General features: G+C 32.3%; 4 protein-coding genes across 4 annotated transcripts; 2 read left to right on the forward strand and 2 right to left on the reverse strand.

Annotated features, from left to right (window-relative positions):
• On the forward strand, positions 1–4,101 carry LOC105620088 (homeobox protein PKNOX2-like). Its single transcript, XM_012201597.1, has 5 exons — positions 1–309; positions 1,446–1,646; positions 1,944–2,235; positions 3,510–3,703; positions 3,781–4,101. Exons 1-5 carry the CDS (start codon positions 1–3, stop codon positions 4,099–4,101), a joined length of 1,317 nt encoding a protein of 438 aa, XP_012056987.1.
• Positions 4,102–9,508: 5,407 nt separating this feature from the next.
• LOC105620153 (nicastrin) lies at positions 9,509–13,359 on the reverse strand. The gene is made up of 8 exons (XM_012201660.1): positions 13,308–13,359; positions 13,108–13,206; positions 12,666–13,003; positions 11,795–12,182; positions 10,546–10,936; positions 9,999–10,444; positions 9,736–9,928; positions 9,509–9,524 (listed from the first exon to the last, which is right to left on the reverse strand). The coding sequence occupies exons 1-8, from the start codon at positions 13,357–13,359 to the stop codon at positions 9,509–9,511; spliced, it is 1,923 nt and encodes a 640-aa protein (XP_012057050.1).
• Positions 13,360–15,237: 1,878 nt separating this feature from the next.
• LOC105620089 (protein aurora borealis) lies at positions 15,238–18,737 on the forward strand. Its single transcript, XM_012201598.1, has 6 exons — positions 15,238–15,495; positions 15,593–15,884; positions 15,944–16,029; positions 16,129–16,323; positions 17,320–17,542; positions 18,238–18,737. The coding sequence occupies exons 1-6, from the start codon at positions 15,238–15,240 to the stop codon at positions 18,735–18,737; spliced, it is 1,554 nt and encodes a 517-aa protein (XP_012056988.1).
• A 4,693-nt stretch (positions 18,738–23,430) lies between these two features.
• LOC105620090 (forkhead box protein N3-like) lies at positions 23,431–25,530 on the reverse strand. The gene is made up of 5 exons (XM_012201599.1): positions 25,143–25,530; positions 24,617–25,044; positions 24,123–24,426; positions 23,801–23,906; positions 23,431–23,716 (listed from the first exon to the last, which is right to left on the reverse strand). Exons 1-5 carry the CDS (start codon positions 25,528–25,530, stop codon positions 23,431–23,433), a joined length of 1,512 nt encoding a protein of 503 aa, XP_012056989.1.
• Between the last annotated feature and the right edge of the window lie 1,553 nt (positions 25,531–27,083).

The following is a 27,083-nucleotide window of genomic DNA, read 5'->3' on the forward strand; positions in this document are numbered from 1 at the left end:
ATGCAAGAGGGTAATACCGCCGTTGCGCTAGCGATGGTGACTCCCGGATACGATCAGGACCCTGCGAGTGGGGTCGCCGATTACACGACTCATCAGGATCAGGCCCAGTTCGAAGCCGACAAGAGAGCCGTTTATAAACATCCGCTCTTCCCGCTGCTGGCGTTACTCTTCGAAAGATGCGAACAAGCGACCCAGAGCTCGGACAACTCCACGTCCGAAAGCTTCAACATGGACATACAGGCTTTTGTCCAGCACCAAGAAAGAGACCGAAAGCCTTTCCTGATCAATGACCCCGAGATTGACGGTTTGGTAAGACATACTTTTTATTAAGATGAATCTCTCGATGACATACATCCCAGTAAACAAATTGCAGTACAATAGATTGACAATAGATTTGCTGAGATATTTCAATAGATTCGGTATCGTCTACGTCTGCATTAAACTCATGTTTATGACATAGTCTAGTACACTGTTGGCAGAAACGAAGTAAAATTTCATAAACTTAAAGAGAATAATTTTAAATGATTATGAAATAGCAGTGTGTTTAATTTCTGTAGTCAATGTGGTATTTTATTCTGTTAGCAAATAAATTCATATCAGAATTAGAAATTGAGGATTGCTAATTGAAGCTTTGAATTCTCTATCAATCAAATAATTTTAATTTTAATCTATTCCATTCTGATTGAATGAATTCTAATTTCCAATCCTCAATCTCTTATGTAGAATCCCGAATGCTTGGTCTGAAGCTTTGTGTCCATGCTAAAAATCGATCCGAAATTTCGAATGGAGAAAGAAATTGAGTTCATATTACATATGAACAACTTGGCTAATTGATCAATGTGATTGATCAATTTTTTCCTCGTTCAAAATCTCGGATTTTTAGCATTGTGGACACAAAGTTTTAGTATATACATCATTAGTCTAGATTTTAGGCATGATATGTCATTAGCTGTGTTTCTATGTATACTGCCGATATTAGTAGTACTAAAAAATTCCGTTATTATGTGTTGCAATAGCATCTAGTTCCATCAATGACGTCATAAATGCCATAAATGGTAATCATATTGCCACTGCGACTACTGCAGTTCTCGAGGCGAGGCAGTTACAGTGCAATACGATGTTGGAAAAAGAGCGTAAAAAACAGTTATTGGATCTAGAAACAAATAAATTCTTTGGAAGAATTGTCGCTGCTACTTTTGTTCAAAATTTCTAATGCTATTAAGCATGATGGTTGCATTGCCAGTAAAATGCATATCTATTAGACTCTTCTTCATACTTATTAGATTCCTTCTTTTTATAAACTTTTCGCTCGTCCTTCCTTCGTTTTTCCACGCGACTTCGTAAAGTCAATATCAGGAACAAATGAATGAAGGAAGAGACGAGAAATGACGATCGGTTGAACGAAGTGTTTAAGCGCGTTTCCATGGAGATACGTTTTTTTGCAGATGATCAAAGCGATACAGGTGCTACGTATTCACCTATTGGAGTTGGAGAAGGTGCAAGAGTTGTGCAAGGACTTCTGCAACAGGTACATCACATGTTTGAAGGGCAAGATGCAGAGCGAGAATCTGTTACGCAGCGACTACAGCCACCATGGGCACGACATGGGTCCGTCGAGTGGAAGCAACGGCAGCAGTCCGTTGCAGGTTAGACGTTTGCCCGATATACTACGATGAAGCTAGGCTCCCCGGTCTGTCCGGTCTATCCCCCTTACCAACGTAGATATTCCCGTAGTAAAAGGGATGTACGCGAAGAATCTCGCGATATCGTTATTGTCATTACCGCGTTTATGCATTGCGATTTAAATTGCCGTTGAATCAATCAAAACGGTAATATGTAATATATTACATCACCGTGTACGAGTATATGCGTACATCTCTTGAGATATTACTGAATTTCCCATCCCTGCTCTCTGACGGCTAGTTGAGACATATATTTGCCAGGTGCTGTCATCTACAGGCAATGATGTTGAGTCGGGAGCTAACGGATTCAGAGTGAGCCGTGGAGATGCCGTGGCGGAGAACGATGGCGCGAATTCGCACACACGGGAAGAGAGCGTTAATCACGATCCACTTTCGTCGGTCCGACCGTCTTCCGCCGTCCAGCGCTCGGGCAAATCCACTAGCCAGGACCACGACGATCCGCTCTCACCGTCCACTATACATGGAAGCACGCCTCTCTCGCAAATCGGGGCGCATCCATGCGCCCCGGTTAACGACATGTATCTCGGCCAAGGTGAGTCTGAACCGCGAGAGCTGTCGCACCATTGAGTGTATTCAGCAAAGCAACAGTTGAGTAAATAAGTGCTCGTTGCTATTAGTATATTCTAATTAGAGCTTAGATCTAGAAGAGTACGCCAATAGCAGCGAGTGCTGACTAAATTGTTGAGTCTATTGAATGCATTCATTGCATCACCAAATGGATTCCTCCGTTCGTTGTCGATAGAAAGTTGTGTTGATCAATGCAAATCAGAATCAGCTAATTGATCGAGATTTTATTTTTTCTCATAAAAAATTTGATTTTTTTTCAGTATTTATGATCTGAAAAAAAACTGGAAAAATCTGGAATTTTTAGAAAATATTTTATCCTTGAAAATTGGGAATTTTTATTTTTATATTCTGTCTCTTAAATTTCTTTCTCTGATCATTTTTTGAATGTTGACAATCAGCAATAAGTATGCATTCGTGTACATTCTTGTATGACTCGTGAGTTATATTTAAAAAATCAGCATGACAAGTAAATGACAACATTCATTGTCAGCAGAAAAGAATAATTCGCTAATTCTAGAAAAAGATATAATCTTGTGGACTTTTCATCTTCTACTAAAGTATTATATAATTTATTTGTGTTACTTATTAACTATTACTTATTTTAATTTGTTTCAAAGTTTCATTTTTTAAATTCTCTAATTTTATCTGAAATTTTAGATAAAAATAACTGAAAAATTCAGAATTTTTTACTTTACAAGATTTCAATAAACTCTTTCTTCTCTTCCTGAGGCAGTATTTTGTGCATGATGAATCTCTTAAAATCTCGTTTATAGATGACAGTAGTGAGTATCTACAGACGATTTCTGACAGAATATATCTGGAAGAAGCTGGATACTGGGGATTAGTCGCGTTGCAAGAACGAAAAAACGTGGAATACGCGGATGCCGGGAATGCTAATGATAAAAAGTATTTCGGTTAGAAATATAACATAATATTCTTGAGGCTTCCACGGTGCTTCCTATACAAAAATTATGCGTTTCGCGAGTTTCCTCTATATCCAGATCCATTCTTAGAATGCCAACGTTTCGTGAACCTTGCAGCCCAAGAATGGATCTGGACACGAAGGAAATCTGCGAAATAATCTTTATACAGAAATATAACATGTTTTCTTTAGCGCATATGGGTTGAAAAATAGCAACGATTCGTTGTCGTTACCATCTCTCAACGCACAAATTGTATCATTACGTTATAAACGTGAATCATAAGAAGTAAGTAATAGAACACATCGATTGTGTTTAGACATTACAGTTGCAGCTTCGCCTTCCCCTGCGGCGAGCGAAGATGAGGAGGAGAGTGCCAGCAACACGGCTTCAAATCACGCTGGGAATCATAGAAATAATCATGGTAGCGCTAGAAAGGGACGTCAGAAACGGGGTGTCTTACCCAAACAGGCAACCAGCATCATGCGAACGTGGCTCTTTCAGCATTTAGTAGTAAGTAACTTACTGATAATTTGCAAAAAAATTACAGTTGCTTTATTCAATCGTAATCCAACGTGTATCTATTGCAGCATCCTTATCCAACCGAAGACGAGAAGCGTCAGATTGCCAGCCAGACAAATTTAACGTTACTACAAGTGAACAATTGGTTCATCAACGCCCGTCGACGAATCCTACAGCCTATGTTAGACGGCGCGGGCACTGACGCGACGTCGCGCGCAGGAAAACGTCATAAGACTTCGAAACATGCAGTGCAGCAACAAGCGGCTCAGCAGCAGCAAGCGGGCTGGCAGTCCGATGATTCGGCGAGTGATTCGGGTTCTAGCGACGGTGAGGGAGGTGCCGCTAGATCGAAAGACGGTAACGATAGCGATGAGGATGATCTTCACTGACCTCTGTCGATCACCGAAACGTCAACCTCTTTACGGTACCTTCAAATCCAGTTGCTCATTACAGTATTAAGATATTCGGGAATAGATATCGCTTTAACTGTCAAATACGTAATTAATCTTGTGAAAGTTAAGAATATGTGGATAGAGGTTATCACGCTCTCTGATCATTCGATACTTTGATAGTATTCGTCAGCTACCCAATCATCTGCTTTTTTATGACAACTGATTAGATTTTAATCTCGGCTCACATATTATCCACACGTTGTAATGGACTGAGAGACGAGAACTGAGATTGAATAGGTACTAGAAAGAGAAGCTTACTTTTAAGTATGTCTAATTCGAACGAACATACATACGTTTGTATTGTGTTATTTGGAAAAATGTTATTTATTTTTCGATGACAAATTTTTAAGTAAACTGCGCACAAATGATGAAGATAAATCTGAGCTTTCTTTGGAATCACGATCTTTTGTTAGTTACAAACTGCTTGTAACAAACGTATGTTTCTAATGATTTAGTCTCTATAGGATGTCTATTATTTATGACGCCTTATGGATGCGTTCCACTTAATGCTCGCAACGCTTATGGAATTGTTTTATCCTTGTTGTTTATCAATGTTAAACAAGGTCAAATAATGCTCGCGAGCATTGTAAGCGCCAAATGAAACGCATCTTATGTAATGTATGTAAAAGATATATTGTTTAAAATATAATTACGTTTTGTGTGTGTGTGTGTGTGTGTGTGTGTGTGTGTGTGTGTGTGTGTGTGTGTGTGTGTGTGTGTGTGTGTGTGTAACGTGATTATATTATAACAATTTGACGAACAAATATTTCCCGAGAAAAGAAATATTTTTAGCCATTCATATTTTCCATTGTTTCAATGTACATTTTTAAGCACTTATCCTCTGAAACTGTATAAATTCGTTCTTTTGTATATTTTCGATATGATACGTTAATTGTCGATCTTTTTCGTATATAATTTTGATATTTCATTAGACGTATAATAAAACAAAATAGACAAAATGAAATTTTTTTCTGCTAGCTTTGCCAATATTATGTTATTACTGCTATTGTTACGATTAATATTGTTACCCAGATACTACTACTACCATTATCATGATTAATATTATTACTATTACTCCTACTATATATTATTACTACTATGCTACTTCTAGTAATAGTATCACTATTACTATTGCTATTCCTTCCATTACCACTATCACTATACTACTATTTCTACTATCATTGTCAATATTATTGTTAACACTCCTATTATTATCGCTCCTATTACTAAAATTACTACTACTACTACTATTACTATTACTATTACTAAACTATTACTACTATTACTACTACCTATTACTACTAATACCTGTACTGCTCCTACCACAATAATTATTATTTTTGTGTCACAACAAAATATTCACGTATTTTTTGTTTACAGTTATAATTCGTGTAAGCTTTTTTAAAATTGAAATTCATTAATCCGCTTTATGATTGATAACTTGTATAAAATCAATATGGACAGTGTAATATGAAAAATGATAATGATTTTTACTAACATTAATTAAAAGTTGTAAGCTATTTGATTAGGCATATTATGTGGCACATTTGTAAAAAAATAACATAATCAATTAATTTCCAAATTAGAGGAGAATTAGTATAGCATGCAATATTAATTGTATTTTTCGTGCCATTAAAGAGCGTGGTAACTTCCGCGTTTAGTCTTTGTTCAGCTCTGCAGTGTCGTGGCATAGCGAACTGTCCCTCCATGATAATAATAATAATAAAACTAATAATGATAATAATTATTACGCTATCGATAATAATAACTATAATTATAATTATATAATAATAATAGTAATAACAGCAACAGCAGCAGCAAACACAACCATAATGCAATGATGATATAATACTACTTTAAATATATGATGATTATATTTTTAAACTCTAAGTGTCGTCTCTTAAGCGTGTACTGCACGTGTTATATGATACTACTGTACATATTACATGCGGAACTGTTAGTAAGACAGAGAAAGAGAGGAATGGACAAAACAGAACAAATATTACCAAGTATGTTACAGAAAAGCTAATACTTGAAAAAAGAATTGGATATATTCAACGATATATATGACATTTTGGAATATTAATGTTTACGCACTGGCTGTCTACATGTGATCATTACGTTTTACCAGCAGAAATTTTCTTTATCGCGTTATTTCGAAGAAGCTTATTTATTTAGAGCTTCCCATACGAGTATGAAAAAACTTAATATTTACTTGCGAACTGACTGTCCTCGCCGATGCATTCTCGTGTACATACTATTCTTCCTGATGCATATATGCGCGGATATATTTATGCTTTCTCCGACGTTATCATTTCCACGCGATCCGTCCATCGAGATTTGAATGTCTAAGTCTATTTTTACTTTGTTAAATCCGACGTAAAGTAATATAGCGTAAATTAGTTGTTTCCAAGTTGACAATTCTATAAGGGGATATGATCTTGCTATACCAACAGGTTTGCAGAACGTGAAATTTCTGTTTCGTTCTCAGTTTATATCAGTTCTGTCGTTACTGTTTTCACGAATAGTGAGAGCAGTTAACGATAAGCTGACACTAGTCACTCGATTATAGGAGGAGAATGTGTCATATAATGTAGTCTGTCGACATGGTTGCCTTAGGTGGCCAAATATCATTTCTTCTGTACTTATAATTTTTGCGTTGAGTCAATGTATATAGCCAATGACAGAGTGCTTCCATTAGTAGCTTGTTCGATCTATTCTTATAAACCCTGTAATTTCTTCTATTTTTGTTGTTTCTCAGACGTATTGATTTTTGTATGCAAGATTTTCCACTCAATCATAACAGTGATTAGAACGTCATAATTATGCGGAATGAACTTGAATATGCAAGATGACTTGAGTAAAACGATATTATCAGTTGCAGACAGCTGACAGTATAGCTCCCGTACACGGTACCACGACATCAGTTTGTTTAATGATCAGTTACAACTGATGAATTAAAAAAATAAAAACAATAAGATATAAAACATTACTTGGCATTGCTATCTCTTAGCTTGTAGAGAAAGCATTCACTAAAAAGATCTGTGCTATTCTCTGCTATAACATGTAAAGCAATAACATGTAATTGCGATCTAATATGTAAAAAAAAAGTATAATCGCTCCTCTAGTAATCATTGCTTTGATAAGTCACCTTGTACGGGACTATACTGCATCCGAGAAATAAATAAACGTAGAATAAAGCTAGATTAAGAGGTAGGTTGTAAGGCTGAACCACGTATACGTATGTGCTGCGGCACCAGACGACTGTGATAATTCGGTGGGCGGTGCCCAGCCTCCTACTTCATCCTTGTATACTAAATAAAAATTAGTTAAAAGAAAGCGTAAACAGATTACCGAAGAGGTTGAACGTATGTCGGGACGTGCGTTGCGTAGAACGTTTCCATCCATATGCACGTGGACAAGATGCGTATATGCTCCTGGCATATTTTTCACCGGACACTCGCTTTTTTTTACATAGGTGTCCGTGATATAAAGATTTATTACGAGCATGTGAACACTTTGTACGGAAGGAGACGTAACCGTCTGTCGCATTAACAACGATGCAAATAAATTATCTATCGAGAATTAAAGTCTGTTTTCTTTAGCTAAAGTTCTTGTACAGTTCATCTTTCATCTTTTTTTCTCCACGTTGGAGAAAAAAAAAGAGGAAAGACGAACCGTAGAAGTTCAGATAAAAAGAACAGGCCTTTAGATAAAAAAAAAGATATATAAAGATAGAAATGGGTCAAATATAGTACAGTTTTCAACGTAACAAATAGATTTGCGATTATTCTAAGATTATTATAAAAGAGAGTACTCTCGATAAAGGACTATAAAAGTTTATGAATTAATTTTGATCCGAGAAACAACATTCGTTTTGTATTCTGTGAATGTCATTTTTGTTCCATTTCTCTCGTAGATATTCGTGTATAATATAATTATATAATAAAAAATGGAGAAATTATATTATACGTAGGTATAAAAATAGACGCAAAAGTGATGTGTTATTCACAGAATTTCATAATTATGTGCTTGCTTCATATTACAAATATTCGTAAACAAATATTCCTAATTCATTTGGATTAAATAATATTTTAATTCTGAGTGTGTAGTAATATTCTAACTCTTCGCCTTTATTTCAATGCATATATTCAAGATGAAAAAGTGAGTTTTTTTTACATGCACATATTCTATTCTATTGTGTGCCTATGGCCGAGTAGTGAGAAGCAGCACAGGAGAATAGTTCAATTTATAGATGTTGAGCTAGTTAAGAATATCCTGATAACACTCTATCTTTGATTATCTAGAATGAATCTAAAGAAAAATTCTGTAAATTTCTAATCTGAATCAACTTTCTTTTCTTCCGAGAATGGCCCATTTCTAACTTTGTCCAAATTTCGAGTCGTAAATGAGAAACACATTATATACTTATATGTATACTAAAGAACACATACAAAGCATAGATATACAAATTAAATTCTTTCCCATGTACATCAATGCCCTGTTAAATAAGTTGTTTATCGATAATAAATGCCATCACGCTTGCATTATTCCTTTTTTATTCTTATCATAATTATATAAGAAGCCATTTGTTTTAATATTGTTGATACGTTTTTGTAAACACGTTCACATTTTGTTGCTCTAATGAAAAGTAATATATATTGTATGTAAAGTGAAAATGATTAAGCAAATATGCACTCGAAATTTATAGCAAAGACATCTTGATAATTCATATATTGTTATCCTTCAAATCAATAACTTGGCAAAAGAGGGGCAGAAAGAAGTATACTTTTTCACGATCGACTTATCATTTGATTTTTTAATGTTATATGAGTAACAATCTTTTATCACTATTAAAAAAAGTTACTATGCTTGCGTTCTTTTATATAATTTTTATTTTACAAAATTTTATTAATGCGACTATACCTTATACATACATACACATACATTCATTTATATACACGCGTACACAATACAAAACCATTAATTTTATCGAGTTACCCGTTCAATCGTCTAATGTCTTTTCTCATATATGTAACTTCATAAATAATTTATAATATAGATATTATTAAACAAAAAGATAGAAGAAAGATTCACTTTACTGTTTACATTGAGTATCAAAGATGCATCCGTGATTTTTTTCAATTGAACACTGCGGATGAAGCGATAAATAAAAGATAAAAATTATAAGAGTGATAATGTGACATATCCAGATAGTTTTCGAGCTATAAAAATCTTCCGAGGGCGTACCACACATACAAGGTTAAAGGCTAGTTATTGGAACATCTCGATCTTCTTGATGATTATCTAACCTGGTCATTGATATGTGGTCCGCAGCGTATCCCTAGCAATCAGTTCTCCTAAAAATATAATGTGTATGATAATTTATTTTAAAATATGTTATTTCAATTTCACGTTTATATATAAATATATATATTTATATATATTTATAATATACTTTAAATATATCTTATATGTATATATAATTAATGTTAATATATATTAATATATTACTTTAATTATATTACTTTAATATAATTTTTAGTTTTTCCTTAGAAAGATGATACATACCTCGAATTAAATAGTACATTAGCTTTATTATTAATAAACCATACTAATACAAATGAGAAACCGGTAACCAAGCTACCCAGAATCAGATTGAAACGTTCTGTCGCTGTTGCTGGTTTGAGAAACATTCTAACGCTTAACGTTTGCCATATGGACTCTGTCCAAGTTGAGTAGACACCCGATTTCATATCGTATTCTATAATGGGAAAAAAACAATTGGACAGATAGTCGAGTTTATATCTATTGTGAATGATGTAGCAACTTACCCTCGATAATAAATGCCGGACTCACGGCTGTACTGTAATTAACAGTTGAATTGATACATAAGCCCGAAAAGTTTTGACCGCTCATCCAGGCGAGTCGATTTTCATAGCACATTGATTCGTTCATCTCGTAGAGCTTTTCGCCGGTCAGATATGCTAAAAGCTGGCCCGTCAAAGTCGTCGCGATGTTGAGCGCTCGATGCACCCCGACGTACAACGGCAAAACCTGATCGACCAATTTAGTGTTAGGCGATGAAGCCGCACGGAACAGATTACACTTCGCGCTTTCCAAATAGCAATGTAGCATTTCTGAGATAAGATTCTCCATAGATCTCCTTACTGGCAGATCGACAGGCTGCGGCGCCTCGCCCGTCACCTCCCAATAAAGCTCATTAGCAACCTGAAGAGCAATTTTCGCTAAATCTGATGCAAGCGTGCTAGTATCGTTTCTAAAACATGATACACGAGAGAAAATCTCAATAATGTAAAATCAAGTAATATTAAAATGTGAAGTATATATCAAGATCGAACAAAAAAGTTGTGTATGTACTTATCAAAACCGAGACTTTCCGCATCATCCAAGATGCCATTATAATATTGATTCTTAAATTGTTCCTCGTGATTGCTTATAACGACGGTCGTTAGATTAGATTTCGCCTCCAGAAAACTTTGCACGGACGTAGGTGGGACACTACCATATTTAATCTTCGCCTTCAACGTTTTATTCAGACGGATTATTATATCATCTTCGCTGTTAGTGTGAAGAAATATCTTTCCCGGGCCCAACTGACCAAACTCGATCACACTCAGGATATCGTCGAATTTCAAATTGATTCCACCAAGGGCGTTAAAATTGTTATGTTTCAAGTCATATATCATACGACTGGATCCTATATAATCGAATGCCTCTCCATTCAGCAGAGAAAATACAACGTTTGTCTCTAGATATAATAATAAATATATAATAATAAGTGATGTTAGACAGACACATAGCTAAACAGAAAAAAATCCTTCAATCTGAATTAGATCTAAGGGCTTAAGGTTCCTCAATTCTGTAAAGTTAGCGGCGATATTTTCTCTTCTACTGGTTTACATTTTAATAAATTACTAGAAATTATGTGTTCTTTGTGATACAATTGCAGTAATTTATTAGAAATAAGATCCAACAAAAAATCATGCCGCTTAAACTGCCCACCGAATAAATATACATGTATGGAGTGAGGCATTAAATTGAAATAATTTGAATATCTTGAAAGAAAAGAAAGCATTAAAAAAATATTCCAAACGAAGTTATATCATCTGAAAAGGACAAAAAATGATTTTTCATGATCAAAGAAATTGTCTGATTTTTTTCCAATAATTTGATTTTTCTAAAATTATTCTGCATATAAAACTATAAAAAATAATTTATGAGATATGTTTATATCCTTTATTCTAATATAAAATTGACGTTGATTTTGTTAGGAATCATGTAAAATATATATCTTATAAAATTTAAACTTTAATAACTCTAATATTCTTATATGAAGAAATAACTAAAAGAATATATCTTCTAAAAATCATATAATTCTATTTTTTTTTAATTATTGTGACCTTTATGTGATTTTAAAAAATTGATTTCTTCAAGTTTGATTTTATTATTATTTGTCCTTCAGACAATACAACTATTTGAAATATTTTTTTCTAAAATGTTTTTCTTTCAAGATATTCAAGTATCTTAATTTAAATGGATAGCCCTATATATCATGTACATATGGACAATTGTATTGTAACAATTTTGAGGAAAGATGAATACATACTGTCGACGGTGGCATTTAAGGAATTCAGATAGTACGCAGTAGCAAGTAAAGTAACCAGTCCTGTTACGACGTTACCCGCACCGGGTGACACGCCATCGAATAAAGACGATGCATCCAATCGTGCTGTTACCATTATCACTGTATTGTTATTCTCATTGAGAGGCGCCAAGGGCCAGTGTATGTTTCTATCTCCAAGTGGATCGCAAAACTGCGTTGGGTTGAAATTCAACATTAAATCTGTACGCTTTATACAAGATTCCGAATTAATGGCAGCATACATGAACGACTTCATTTCTATCGCGCAAAGAGATCTCTGATATTGCGTTTCAAGATCGTGCGCATTGTGCGTCCAGAAACAAGATTTTATAGCCTCCAAGGCTGTCTGATTCTGAAAATGTAATACTTTTAATATGTTATTTAACGAATCTTAGATTAGTGCATATCAAAAGTTATTATGTATGAAATTAACAAAATTAAATGTAAAAGTATATAAATATTTTAAATTTTTTAAATGATTATCATGATTAAATGACATTATCATGTTACTTAATAAAATATATTTGTAAAATATATTTTATTGTAAAAATGATTGTTGTACCACTGCATTTATATACTTTATCTAAAGCAGTTTTTAATATGTACTAATCTAGTATACTAATGTAGTATGAGTAAAGACTAAGGCACACAGAAAAACTTGAGCAAAACGTAAGCAGCAAGCAAATTGGTCAATCATCATAAGACAATAACATAAGCTGTAACAAATCCTAAATGTTGATTTGCTTATTGTTTATGTCTTATCACTTAAATTTTTTGTATTAGTAATTTTGTAATAGTATAGCCTTTAATTGAATTCATTAAATACAGATCTAACCTCTGTGTAAAACATGGGAAATGGCCAATCGTCCATGAGTATTGCAGTTCCGAAAGGATTCCATGGCTCTGTGTTATTGCATTTCTTATAACCAGAGTATCGATTGGGACATTCATCCTCAGGTGAATAATGTAACGGACGTTCATGGCTGATATTTTTTGTTAGCAGCACCCCGTTTATGTTGTTTGTATCTTTTAATCTGAGGAGCGTGGTTCTGTTGAACATCTCAAACGAAAGGATCACGGTATATGGACCGGCAGTAGCGTTCTTTTCTAACCAAGCAATATCATTCTCTACCTCCACCAAATGTACTACACCTACACTTCCTGATCTACTAGCTGGAATATCATAATGTCAGTAAAATAACTTGAAATAATCAGTTTTGGAGAGCTAGACGAGATTGATGATTAACAAAGAAGCAACTGATAAAAGATTTTCTTACAGGAACATCCGAACTGATGTGTACCATTGTGTCTTCGGAAACATGCAGCTACACCATCGAAAGGCATATATATCATGTCCTTTATTCTTTCGGAGGTCACTGGAAATTAATATATATACATATATAATTATTATAATAATTATGATATTACTAAAATTAAATCGTAGTAAGATTGAATAAAATATAGAGTTCATCATTACCTGAATTTATGATAACAACTATTAAAATATACTTCCACATTTCCACTGTCATATTTTATTGTTATCGTTCGCACTTCAATTTTATATTGGCTATAATTTTTGAGATATTACCTGGTACTGTTACGACACATCTCGAACGCAAAATATGAAAATTAATAACGATATATCATATGAGTCATGATGAATTCACTTTGGTTAGAATTGTTTATTAGATTCTTTCTCGCATATAGCGTTCGCAAACAAATCTAAAATTATTCAAATTGCAAAAGAGAAACTTTGAACAATTCGTATATACACAAACGTAATGTATTAAATGGAGTATAAAATTGCTTACAAACTGCTTTGTCGCTTTGTCGATAGCTCGTGCCATCAGTGGCCATCAGTGCCATCACTATGACAGGATGCGTTCCAAAACTCAATTCTGTTAATCTAAGTTATCATCTTATCCTTGTTTTTTATCGAATGTTAAAAGATACTAGGCATCGATGGCTGCGTTCAGCAGAACATTTATTTTGCAACTATTGGAAGTTTTCTTCGCGCTGATTGGGTTATGCTTTTAAATCTAGAGGAATGATCCAATCTCAGCAGAGAATCCATAAAATGATACAAAACTGTTGTGTTCTGCTAAATGTTCTCGCCTAGTTTCCATCGAGAGTTTCCCCTGTTAAACGACAGGGGAATACTCGACTGTAGTTGGTTAGTTCTTACATTCTGATCCGGATTAAACTCAGTGGAAACTAGATCAATGATGCTTAGTGTACATTTTCACGTGCTGCTAAAATAAGCAATTGGAACGATTTGTCGTTCGTTATCCAGTGACTGAAATTTTGTAGTTTGAACAGTTCAACTACAAGCGTCAAACGCTCAAATGCTATTGACAGTGCAGACATACTTTATCGATCGTGTTGATCATCGTTGACGATACATAATCTAATTTATTCTTTTTTTTATTGCTGATCCAGATAGAGGATTCTATGCATTCAGAATAGTCTAATAACTGTTTAATTCAGCGTATTAATATCGCGAATGATACATGAAAAATACGAATAACATATCGAATCTGTATCTCAAATATCAAATTTAACACTTCTTGTCCTTTTTCATGTATAAAATTGTTGCTCCTAAGATGCCTTTTCATGTTGACGCTCATTTTCAGCGTCGAAATAAGTCACGTAATCAAAATGACGATTAATATTCATCAATTTCTATTATGTGACTTATTTTGACGCCAAAAATGAGCGTCGAGCGTCGGTATGAAAAGGCACCTTAATAGTTAATATTTTGCGTCACATGATCTTCTTTGTCGCTGAAATGATTAGTTTGAGCAGCTCATGAAGAGCAATAAAAGAAACAGAGAACAGAGAAAATAAGAATTTCAACCTATCAGAAACTGTGTATTTTACAATACATGTTACAATCATTACAATAATGATTTCTGATAGATTGAAATTCTTATTCTCTGTTTTCTGTTCTCTATTCCTTTTATTTTGTATGGAGCCCCTATTCTTTGTTTTCTGTTTCTTTTATTGTGCAGAAGCCCTGAAAATGCCTTAAAGGATAAAAGATACGCAGAATTGATAGTCGAGTTTTGGAACGCACTCCAAATATGCCAAAGAGTTGATGGTCTTTAATAATATCTCATCGAAGGTGTAAATAATTTGAAATGAATCTGATTGTTCAAAAGTTGGAGAATTCCAATCCACAAATATCAGACATTGAAGGACTCTGATTTGTAATCTGCAAGTATACTTTCGTAAAATAATTGCATAGATCGAAATCGGCAGACCGAAGTTTTGCATCTGAAGTCGTTAAATAAAAAATTTTGTGAAGAGTCGAGCAAAATTCCAATTTCGAATTGGCGAGAACGCAAAGTGGATCCGTGTCTTTTGTGTGAATTATTTGTTTTGTAATGGAACAAGCGGAACGAAGCATGTCGAGCGAGGAGCGCAAAGGCAAGAGCCCTTTAGCGTGTAGTTCCTGGAGATATGGAACTCCAATAAAGCGAAACAATGCTCACTTGAAGCGTCTAACGTATCAGAATAACGCGCAACGGCTACCATTCGCTGTTCTGCCGAATCATATTACACCTCCGCCCAAATTGAGGAAATTCATTTCTAAGAATCCGTTCGAGCCTGATCTGATCAATCGACTGCACCTGTCCGCAATCAGTCCGAACCTGTTCGCCAAGGTCATTTTGCTTGAAGCTCCTTAAAGAATACTTCGATCGACAAGAATACTTCTACCGAGAGGCAAGTGCTAATTGCTAAAATTGCTGCAATATTTAGGTCTCCAGCCCTATGCAACAGTCACCAGAGTTTATGTGGAGCATAGACGAATTGGCTCACATGAAACCAGTAAAAATCGAAGAATCTCCCATGCAGCAAATGTATTCTCCAGAGCCAGAATTGGAAATAAGAGCCCAGGCAGCTATAGATCGATTTTTTAAACAAAATCAGATAATTCCTAGCCCTTGGGATATCAAGCAGAAAAGCAACAAACCATTTTCTTTTGACACTCCCAATAGGTCCTCGAAACATTTCAACTCTATCCAGGAAGTTTCAAAATCTACGAAAGATGGTAAGACAAATTTGAGCTTGATATTTCGAAATCATTTTTTATCTCATCATTATTTTTAGCATGGAGTCAGACAATATTGTCTCTACCTTTGGAGTTGCCTCAAGATGTGGAAGAAAGTTTGAAGCCCTTTTTCACCTTTACTCAGGTTGGTGGCTAGATCAGTTGGTTGAGATGGAAACAGCTTGATATTAATTATCCTTTTGATAAGAAAAATCTGATAAAAATATTCTTATGTCTTTCAAAGGAACAGAATGTAGACTGTGATGATGCAAATTCGAGTAACAATTCACTGAGAAGAAAATTATTTGCTTGTCAAGACGAGAGTACTGACAATGATAACAGTTTCACGTCGTTATCACCAGTAAAAACAAGTGAATCCATGGTGTTAGTATACAGCCCTCCTCAAAGTGGTATGTTTGTTCACGGTACTCCATTAAAGGTATGTGGTGAATTTATAAAATATGTTTAGATAATTCTTGAGAATAAGAAGAATATGAGTAAGAAGGATGTTAAAAAAGTAACTAATTTTGTGAGAATACCACAATGATAAGTAAAAGGGAATTTTTTTTATGTAAATTGTGGAATATGATTTTGATCTTTACACAATTTTAATTTGTTGGGAAAGTTAATATACGTTAAAATTAATATATGAAGTTATTAAATATATAAGTTATTATAAGTGTGTTAAGAAAAATATAAAATTGAAGTAAAATATAAAATTGAAGTAGAAGATTTCTGATAGGTATTGAACATTTAAGAAAAATGGATTTTAGACAAAATCGGGCAAAATACCAAATTATTATTGCAATGAGAGAGCAATATCCATGATTTAAAATCTCATTAATGTGTACTTTAAAAATTTTTTTTTATTATATAATTATAACAAACATTTTTAATCATAAAAATTAACAGAAGAGCATAAAATCACCACAAGTTGTTCTTTGTGATATTTAATAAATTAAGTAATAGTTTATAAATTAAGTTTATAAATTATTTAAATAATTATAAATAATTTATATATATAAACTTAATTACATATTAAATATCACAAAGAACAACTTATGTGATTTTATGCTCTTCTTTTTGTTAATTTTATTTTTTTTACTTTTTTTATCAAGCAGAATATAAACGACTAGAGATTTTTACTAGCAGGAATTAATTAATAATTCGTGAAACTTAATAATAATAATTTATGGTACTAGCTTCATTTATGATACTAGCTGATTTAATATTTTAACAAATTAAAATTTCTTAAAAGCCAGAATCAATTTCTATAGCTGAAAAACTACAAAAAACATTATATTTATTTGTCACTTTGGGAGCCAAAATTATTATCTTTTTAACATCCTTTTTACATCCTCTTTCTCATTGTTAGTAAATAAGATCAATTATAGCATATACGTATCATTGAAATTAATGAAATAATATATTCTAGATGCTGCTACAAACTAGGCGGCAAAGCAATAGTTCCTCCGTAATATCTGAAAATTTATCGCCTAATATCTCACCAATACATAACGCTGAAAACGATAAATTGTACAAAAGAATTGAATATTGCTCTAGTTTGGCTACTCGATTAAATTTCGCGACAGATATGGACACAAACGATGCAGCCGAGGGAAAAGGTTCAAGTTCGATTAATGGCCACCATTCGTTAGGTAAATTTACTTTCTGTTTTAGCTTAATTTTTTAATACATTCTGTTGGTCTTTATTTTCCTTATCTTTACTTGAAATTTTAGAAAAGAAGTTATCTTTATTGTTTTAATAAAATGGGAAGAATAGTTTTCCCATTGTTATGATAAGGAAAATTTCAATATAGGCACTCGTCTATAATATATATCATAGTTAGAATTTTAAAGAATTTAGTTAAATAAGAATACAGAGTGCTCCAAAATTCGCGCATTCAGAGTACAGAACATGATACTTTATGCTAAAACAAAAAATTTTTTCCTTTAGCAAAATTGCGTCCGCTAAATGATTTTTGCACTTATTTATTAATTTCAACCTGCTCTCCTGCAAAAACTACTTATCGGATACAATTTTGTTAAAGAAAAAAGTTTTTTTGTGTTAAAACGAACAACTTTTTCCTATAGTAAAATTACATTCGATAAATAATTTTTGCGTTTACTGCAAAAAAAAAGTTGTTTGTTTTAGCATAAAGTATCCTCCGAATGCGTGAATTTTGGAACATCCTGTAGAAAAATTAGGTCTAAACATATAATTATACGATTTTATGAAGAATAAATTTTAGATATTTATTACATTATCTTTCCTATTAAAATATTTAGTATTAATATCTTACAGACAAAACAAATATGCTCGTAATAGTACTATGTTGACAATATATTTTAGATATGTCTGATAGCGAAAATGATGTGAAATATACCGAAGAAAATGGTAAATGGATAATTATAAATAACGACAGAACAAATGCATGTGATTCTGTTAACATGGAGGAAACAAAGAGTATAAATTCACCTGATAATATTGTGCATTCTAACAGTATCGAACTTAATGATAAAGAATATAATAATGAGACTAGTTTAAAAATTGTGCCGGAAGTTACAAGTTTCTCGCGCAAAAGTCATAAACAGAGTAATATAATGTCCGGTGCTTTCGAGCAGCAAAGTATCTCAAACTCTATTCAAGACACTGGTTACCAAACTTATAGCATGAATAGCATGATGCACACAATAGATAGTTATAATACCTCCATGAACCAAAAAATTATTTGGAATGAAAGAATAGTGACGTCCAGGGATATTGCTCAATTATCTTGGAAAGAAAACATGATGAACGTATTTAGTTCTACACCTTCCAAATATAATAAAGAAAGAGAAAGTGGAACTTAAAAGTAGTTATAAAAATCAATTCATAGAAAAAATGCTCAGTTAGGTCACAATATTAAACTTATGACTATCAGAAATAGTGAAATGTGCATTTTTATGCATGCTTTGTCTCTTATATAATCAATTAAATTAAATGATTCTTTGACGATTACATCTCAATGTGGCATAGCTAATATTATCTTCTTTACATATTGACTTGATGTTTTCAAATAATTTAATCTAATTGAATTTGATCTAAATAATTAATATAGGTATTATTCTAAATTTTAATGTATAGGTCTCAATATATTTATAGGTCTCAATTATATTATATAAATATCTTTTTATCGATATTATGTTATATTCTTAATGTTTTATCAAAATATTTGTAAAACGTAACATTCCAAAGTTTTTCCTAAAAAACGCATTATTTTTTAAAAATATATATACTTATAAAATCATTTTTTAAATTATATCAATATTAACATATTGCTGTATATTTCTAATAATTAATTACCATATTGTACCATATAGATACATGTATATTAAAATATGTCAAATTACTATGTAAAATAAGAAATGTTGAATAAAATAATGAACAAGTTTTGTTGTTTTCTTCATTCGTTTCATTAGATAAAATTTTCTTGTAGTTACAGCCTAAAATATTAAATATACTCAAGATATATATAAGCAAGATCAAAAACTTAACAAACATTTTACAGCATGATTCATCTAAAAATGAGTAATAATAATAATAATAATAATAATAATAATAATAATAATAATAATAATGATATATATAATTGTAATATTACATATTACGCCAACAAAATTCTTATAATATACAATCTATATATATATATATATATATATATATATATATATATATATATACACACACACACATATATATATATATATAATGTGTACATATAAATTAACATATCTCTGATCTTCCAAACCCAAAGGATTTTGCATTTGGCACGATATCAGTAAATGGAAGCAAATCAAATACATCATGTCTTTTGATTGTCCCTGGTTAGTTACAATGACACATCGTAATCTGCTTTGCTCCATACTTTGTTATGTTTTTGGTGTCTGTCATAGGATGACTTCGCTTGTCAGCCGGTTGTAATAATAGCCCGCGTATAACATATACGAATAATTATAAATTTTGTGAATTCGTATTGTGTAGTGATCGGCACTACGCGTTAAAAAAATTAATTGGCGATATTAATACTTATTCCTTCTACATAATGCAATTATGAAGTAACAGTCTATCCCCTCGTCGTGCCGACTTAGCGATTAACGCATTGCACATGAGCCCATGATTCCCTTTAAGAAACCGGCTGACTAGAGTATTTCGCCCAATGTCAGGATTTACTGGTGTATTGCTTTACATTACTGTGACTAATCGATTTAATCTACACTTTTTTAACCTATCGATTAGCTACACTGTATTATGATTGATGAATGGCATCTCACTCTCTATAGCCGATTAGTTTAGAATTTAACTATATGTGGAAGAACAGATGTTCAGTCATAGCAAACGAGAGCTAGACTAAGAGGATATTAACAGATTGTTGTGAAGCTATAACATTAAATTTCCGGATTTATCAATTTCCGGAGGATTATCAATTTCAAGATGCCAGCTCATTTCTAAGGTCGATATCAAGGTAGAGTATTCAAGGTGTGAGTAAGAATGCCAGTTAATAAATAATAATAATAATCATTTATACATATATATTATGTATAGATATATAAATATACATATATATGTATACATATAACATTCTCGCTAAACATAATATATAGAATTCTAAAACTTCGGATACACTGAAGTATAACAACGATATCGTATCATTTTTGCAATATATCACAGAAATAATAACAGTAAAATAAAATTTAAAAATAAAAAAGATAAATTATGTACGACTAAATTTTATATAAATTATATAATGCAGAACAAAGAGTATATTTATAATTTTAGAAGATGGATAAATTTTGAAAATTATAATTTTTTCTATTTTATTTAATACAATATTGTTAAATAATATTGTTATTCTTTTTTATTTTATCAAAGTAAGTTTAATATTTCTCATATTGAGTATGGCATTCTTTCTTGCACCTTCAGATTGAATTTTCTTCTGGTGTAGCTGACTAGCTACAATCACAATTAAATATATATTTGTAGCGCATCCTGTTTATTACACAAATCGTATTTTTCAATTCTCTTTCGAAGATATCTTCTATTTTTGATAATTAAGATTTTCAACTTCCAGTTGTCACAGCTGATTTCACTGTTTTAATGAAAATGAAATAAAATTACAATTATATTATTAATTTAAAAGACACTAATTGAATTTTTTCTACATATTTATAATTATGCTATGAAATTAGCACTCTGTAATATTAACGATGAGCTCTTTGAGTGATATATCAAAGGATCATCGCAAATAATCCTGAATGAATTCTGAAATAACAAATAGAATAAATATTTACAAAATTGTCATAGTACATTTCACGTATCATTGATATGTAAAAATCGATCAGGTTGCGCTACAACAATTGTTTTTTCCTCTCATTTGAATCGCTAATATTTATACTTTGTAGAGTGATATTTAAGCTAATAAACTGCGTACCAGCGAATTATTAGGAAGAACCTTTATCACGCGGGCAGCGCCCTGTAAAAATATATGTTCTCTATATATTGAACTACATATTAATGTATACAAGACCAGTTTGCCTAATATTCTGTCGCATGTCTTCGTAGCACACTTACATATCTTACAATTACAAGGTATTATCAACTCTCTCTTTCTCTCTTCTTAGTGTTATTTTTATTTTTTTTTTTTTATAAAAATAGTTTAGCTCTCCATGTAGCGATATTTTTCATCTCTATCCAATCGATATTAACATCAGCACAATCACTAAATATTCAGTCTCCAAAACTGGTTCTGGATACCAAAACTGGTCTGTGGATACATTAGAAAGGTCTCTACATATGTACAACACTGTTCAAAATCATCTTGAAAGCCACAAAGAGAGTAGAAAAAGACAGTGAAATGACAACATTTCTTTGTTTCAAAATGCTGAATGCATATTGGAATTAGAATTCTACCAGGTTGAATGTATTTTCAATCGTTTTTGAAAACTTTTTTTTGATAATACGTTTGTGGCACACATGTTGTACACATGTGCAACGATGCACATGATGTGTCATGCAGGATGCTCTCAATTTCGCGTGCGAAAGCACTGCAATTCGAAGGTTTACGAAAAACTAAATATACATATGTACGCAAAGACATTTTTTGCGATCAACTTTTTTAAACTATAAGAATTTGAAATATAATAAATAAAATCTACGATATAATTGATCAAATAGTTCTATATTTGTAATGATTTCTTTTTAAATTGTCTATAGCATGCGAAATTACTGTCAATTTGCCGCGTTCAGCAGAAAAAGCAGCTTTGCAACTGTTGTAAAATTCAGTTTTTCATGAACTCTTTCGCTAGTCGCAAACTTGGGAACACCTTGTACATATGTACAATCAAACTCCCTTGTTCTTAACCAATTGAATAACTATTCTTTCACCATTTCACATTCGTCATTCACATACGTGGAATAAGTGACGAATTAGATATCGACACGTATAAGCATAATGCGCAGCGTGCGCGATGACATTTTCATTTTGTGTTACGTGCTTTCAAATAAGAGAGAACAAAAAAGTTATTTCATCACGGGTTGAGAATCAGGAAGTTTAATTGTATATGCATGAATGAGTATGTCGAGCTTAATGTGTGTAATGTGTACATCGACATATACATGCACATATACATACATTTTATATACATATATATATATATACACATATACATATAAATATGTATGCGCGTAATTTTAAATATATTATCGATTTTTCTCTCTATTGAATACGTAGCCTGTCTCAAGAATAACGAGACTAGAAACTTCCGTTGAAATAAAAAATATGGTAACACTGGGCATCAAACCGAGGCTGTCGAAAATCGCCACGATGTTATGTTTGCAAATAAGAGGTCTCGTTATTGTTGGGACAGGCATTGTGACAGCAGATGTTGATTATGCCTCTATACATATCTACAAAAAAAAAAAGGAAAAACTGATATAGAACTTTATCATTAATTAAACTCTCTATGACTTAATATAATTGTTTCTCTCACAACAGTTCTAAAATGATTATTATTATTTATTTCAGTACGTAATAATAATTTTTTTAATTGATATATATCCACGTACTATTCAATTGTATTCATGTTTCAACAGCTGTTTAAAAAGTATCTCTTTAACACTACAACTCTATTATTGCTTGTTTAGTGCTACCGAATGTATTTTGGCATTTAGCATGTTGTAAACCCTGAGCAACCACACCAATGAATTCGAAATGCATCCAACAACCCTCTTTTTCTTTTTACTAGCACAACTAGAAGTTATGGAAGAATTTACATGCGCGTTTTTTTGTGTGTTTACGACGAGAAATCCGAACAATGAAATTTTCATAAAAGTTGATTCTAAACACTTTATAGAAATGAATAGGGAATTTACTGACAATACTCTATAAAATGAAAGTACCTTCCTGTTACTAGATAGTAAAATTCTTAAACGCTTTCCTGACTCGCGCATAAGTGGAAAGCTTTCGATAATGTACACTTTTCGAAAATGTAACAAAATGTATTTATGTTAACCCCTAATTTGTTTTAGGTATCGATTTTCCTCTCCCCAGTCCCGCCATCTTTTACGTCTTTTTTCAGACGTACTCGAGTATTCACTCGTGGTAGAACGTTTTTTTGGTTTTAAAATAACGTCTGATTTAGATGCCGTATTAATACCTTGTGTTACATGATGTGTTCTACTGTAATTTAGAGCTGTACTAACACCAGCCAGATTCAGAAGCGCATCCGCACCTTCTGCAATTTTTCTTTGTTCATCAAAATCTGGATTTAATTCTTCCTCGTTTGAATGTTTGCTGCAGAAAGAAATGGAAAACGATAAAATTTATTATTTTGTTCATGTAATCTTTACGTTTATCATATAATATTAATATCTTTACCTTCCTAATTTTATCGAGGCGATACAACTGTAAGTATGGTCCTCGCTGGAACTCCTGGTAATTACAGGCACCAATTTTTCCGAGTCCGGCAATTTTCGTTTACGATCTACATTAAAAAATATATTAATGAACAAATATAAATTGTCGAACAAATATAAATTATCTTGAGCATTTTAACTACGTCTTTGTTATTTTCTCCGTCTCAATAAAATACAGATAGGGACTTTATTTTTTATTATTATTTTTTATATTATATTATTTATATTTTATTATTATTTCATACATTACATTTCATACATTTCAGACAATGCATATTCAGTACCTTTATTGTGATTCAGAATGATAGGTCCATGTTTAAAGGAAAGCATAGCGGCAGCTGCTGCGTCAACGTCGCTATCTATCTCGGTTTCTGCATTATCACTAATATTACTAGACGCCAGTCTTTTGGATAAATATGGAAAAAGAACCGGATCTGGGAGACGTGTATTTATGCATTTTCTAGGCACCTTTTCCGATGAAGACAAATTCTGAGTTGTAGGGGGAGGAAAAGGAGCACGAGACAATGCTTGAATCAGATTTGGACGGTATTGTGCATCAACCATCCACAACGATCCCTTTCCTAAATTCTAAAAAGAAAAAAAATAAAAAGTTGTATAATAATAAATAAAAAGTTGTAAAATAATAAATGTACGATGTAATATGATGTTAAGGGTGATTGATGCTTTTATTGATACTTTTAGTTGATATTGTACAGCTAAAACATTCTTACAGTTATCATAAAAATCTTACAGTTTCATTGATTCACACTATACTTACTGGAGCTTTTTCCACTTTCCGAAAGCACTTGTTGAGACTTAAATTGTGTCTAACAGAATTTTTCCATCCAGTAGGGGCGTTCCTAAAATATGGGAAGTGTTCCAGGATCCATGCGTAAACCTCCTTCACGGGTAGCGCCTTTACGGGGCTATCTTCGATAGCCATAAATATGAGGCAGGAGAATGAATACGGTGGTTTGCTATTTCTGTGTAAATGAGGATCATATGGTATATGGGTAGGATGCTTGTTGCGATAAGACATTGGCAAATTATTGTTGCTCAAAGAAATCTTCGTTTGATTACTTGGCGAAATATTGTAATGACTTTTCGCAGATTCTTGAAATATTTGCGTATTTTGACAATTCTTGGCAGGATGCTGATAGTTTTGTCCATTTCCATTCAATGTTGCGTTTGCTTTTCCATTATTCTCTATCGAGCACCACAAAAAAAAGTAAAATTAATATATATTGTAAGAATACTTGACGGCAAACACAATGCATTACATATTTTAAAAACACTTATCTTACCTGGACAGAAACTATCATCTAAGCTCGATACAGAATTTGTATTTTCAGAAAAGTCTGCCATGTCGTCGCAGATATTATTGTTCAGCATGTTCTCGTGCTTCATGTTTTTGGAGGGGTTCGAAATGTCCAAACCTTTAAGTAAATTCTGCTGGTGTAGCCAACTGAGAGACGTTAGCTCGTCATCTGACTGATTGTTCTTTTCCATAGCCTTCTCCCATTTAGGAATTTCGCTTTGACAATCGTTGGTTAAATTTGAGTCGGTCAGCACGCTGGCGTTCTCCTTTTCCTTATCATTCATCGTGACGTTCTCACCAAAATTATAATCCTGAGACGAGATCAATTCTATGTCAGTTTCGACACCCGATGCATCTGGCCTATCTGGTGGCATGTTGCATAGAGTCTCCTAGTCTCCTAGTCACTGCAAACGAAAAATCATCCTTTATTTCTTATGTAAAGAATTTTACAAGCAAACTTTATAATTGCGGTCGAAATGTATTTTATATATGTAATTTACTGCGAGTAAACGCATTATCATTACACATATCCACATTGGCTGTTATCAATTTATCATTTCTTCATTTTATTTTAAAAAAATTTACTTTCTGTAAATCTCGCATACAAATTTCATATATAAAAATATTGTGACAACTCTAAAATTGTATTACTACTTTTAATGTTTTGTATACAAAAATAAATAACTTGTATTTGAATATGTATATATAATATACAAGGTGTTTCTTAAATAGCGGACACTAATCATATAGCATTATTCCTAATTAAAAATTGAGTCAAAAAATCTTCTACAATTTTGCAATTTTCGCAATGATTGACGAAATATTAATGTCTAAATATTGCTGAATAAGCACGTATCTGACCTAACCATTAACTATCATGAAAAATGCAAAATGACGATTTTTTTATTCAATTTTTTATCAAGAATAGCATTATATGATTCAGCAATCGCTTACTCGGTAATCTTTAGAAATTAATAATTCATCAATCATTGTGAAAATTGCAAAATGAGGACTTTTCGATTCAATTTTTAAACAGGAATATATACATGTACAGTAAAATATAAAATACTTAAAATCCAGAATATTTAAAAACTGATAATCCAATCAAAAAAGTTTCTTGTGGAAAGATAATACATATAAAACGAGATGTTTTCTTCCGCACGCACGCACGCGCGCACACACATACAGGTTTGGAAAATAATGATAAATCTAAATAGGGATAGAATGGACTAAACTAAGAAAAAAGTCCTCTACCATTTTGTAATTTTCGCAATAATTAACAAGATATTAATTGCTAAAAATTGGTCTTAATTTTTTACTTAAATATTATCAACTTTACAGAAAAACTATAAGAAAGAAAAATTGTTTATTTTCTTCTCTAAGAATTTTTTTTAGAATTTTTTAGAATTTTTTAATACCGTATTTTATTTAAAAAAAAATAAGAAAATGCAGTACTAAAATATTAATAAAAAATTCTGAAAAAATTCTTAAAATTCTATGAGAAGAAAAGAAATAATTTTCATCTTTTGCAATTTTTCTATAAAGTTGATAATACTAAAAAAGTTAAAGATCAATTTTCGGCAATTTTTAGTAATTAATATTTTGTTAATTATTGCGAAAATTGCAAAACGGTAGAGGACTTTTCTTCTCAATCCCCATTCTGTCCCTATGCGAAAGATTTATCATTATTTTCCAAACACCCTGTATATGCGCGTGTGTGTGTGTGGTGTGTGTGTGTGTGTGTGTGTGTGTATATTTCAATTTATAACAAAAAATTTTTCCCCTTTCACGTACAATATTAAGGAAATTTGAAACAAAATCAATTGTCTCCAGCATTAAAAATCTCTTCGAACCGGATATCGTTAGTATGTATAAAAACTACTTCGCCAAGGAATTTTGTATGAATATATTAATTTGCAACAAACGT

Source organism: Atta cephalotes (assembly GCF_000143395.1).
Source record: "Atta cephalotes unplaced genomic scaffold scaffold00024, whole genome shotgun sequence".
NCBI classification, from domain to species: domain Eukaryota; kingdom Metazoa; phylum Arthropoda; class Insecta; order Hymenoptera; family Formicidae; genus Atta; species Atta cephalotes.

Excerpts from the sequence above, each read along its gene's own strand:
- LOC105620088 (XM_012201597.1), top strand. The coding sequence starts at position 1 with ATGCAAGAGGGTAATACCGCCGTTGCGCTAGCGATGGTGACTCCCGGA. Across the intron at positions 1,647-1,943 it reads ACGGCAGCAGTCCGTTGCAG|GTGCTGTCATCTACAGGCAA; the intron begins GTTAGACGTTTG and ends TATATTTGCCAG. Across the intron at positions 2,236-3,509 it reads CGACATGTATCTCGGCCAAG|ACATTACAGTTGCAGCTTCG; the intron begins GTGAGTCTGAAC and ends GATTGTGTTTAG.
- LOC105620153 (XM_012201660.1), bottom strand. The coding sequence starts at position 13,359 with ATGACAGTGGAAATGTGGAAGTATATTTTAATAGTTGTTATCATAAAT. Across the intron at positions 13,207-13,307 it reads AGTTGTTATCATAAATTCAG|TGACCTCCGAAAGAATAAAG; the intron begins GTAATGATGAAC and ends ATTAATTTCCAG. Across the intron at positions 9,929-9,998 it reads TCCGGCATTTATTATCGAGG|AATACGATATGAAATCGGGT; the intron begins GTAAGTTGCTAC and ends TTCCCATTATAG.
- LOC105620089 (XM_012201598.1), top strand. The coding sequence starts at position 15,238 with ATGTCGAGCGAGGAGCGCAAAGGCAAGAGCCCTTTAGCGTGTAGTTCC. Across the intron at positions 16,030-16,128 it reads CCTTTTTCACCTTTACTCAG|GAACAGAATGTAGACTGTGA; the intron begins GTTGGTGGCTAG and ends TGTCTTTCAAAG. Across the intron at positions 16,324-17,319 it reads TTCACGGTACTCCATTAAAG|ATGCTGCTACAAACTAGGCG; the intron begins GTATGTGGTGAA and ends AATATATTCTAG.
- LOC105620090 (XM_012201599.1), bottom strand. The coding sequence starts at position 25,530 with ATGCCACCAGATAGGCCAGATGCATCGGGTGTCGAAACTGACATAGAA. Across the intron at positions 25,045-25,142 it reads AGATGATAGTTTCTGTCCAG|AGAATAATGGAAAAGCAAAC; the intron begins GTAAGATAAGTG and ends GGTGCTCGATAG. Across the intron at positions 23,907-24,122 it reads CATTCTGAATCACAATAAAG|ATCGTAAACGAAAATTGCCG; the intron begins GTACTGAATATG and ends TTTTTAATGTAG.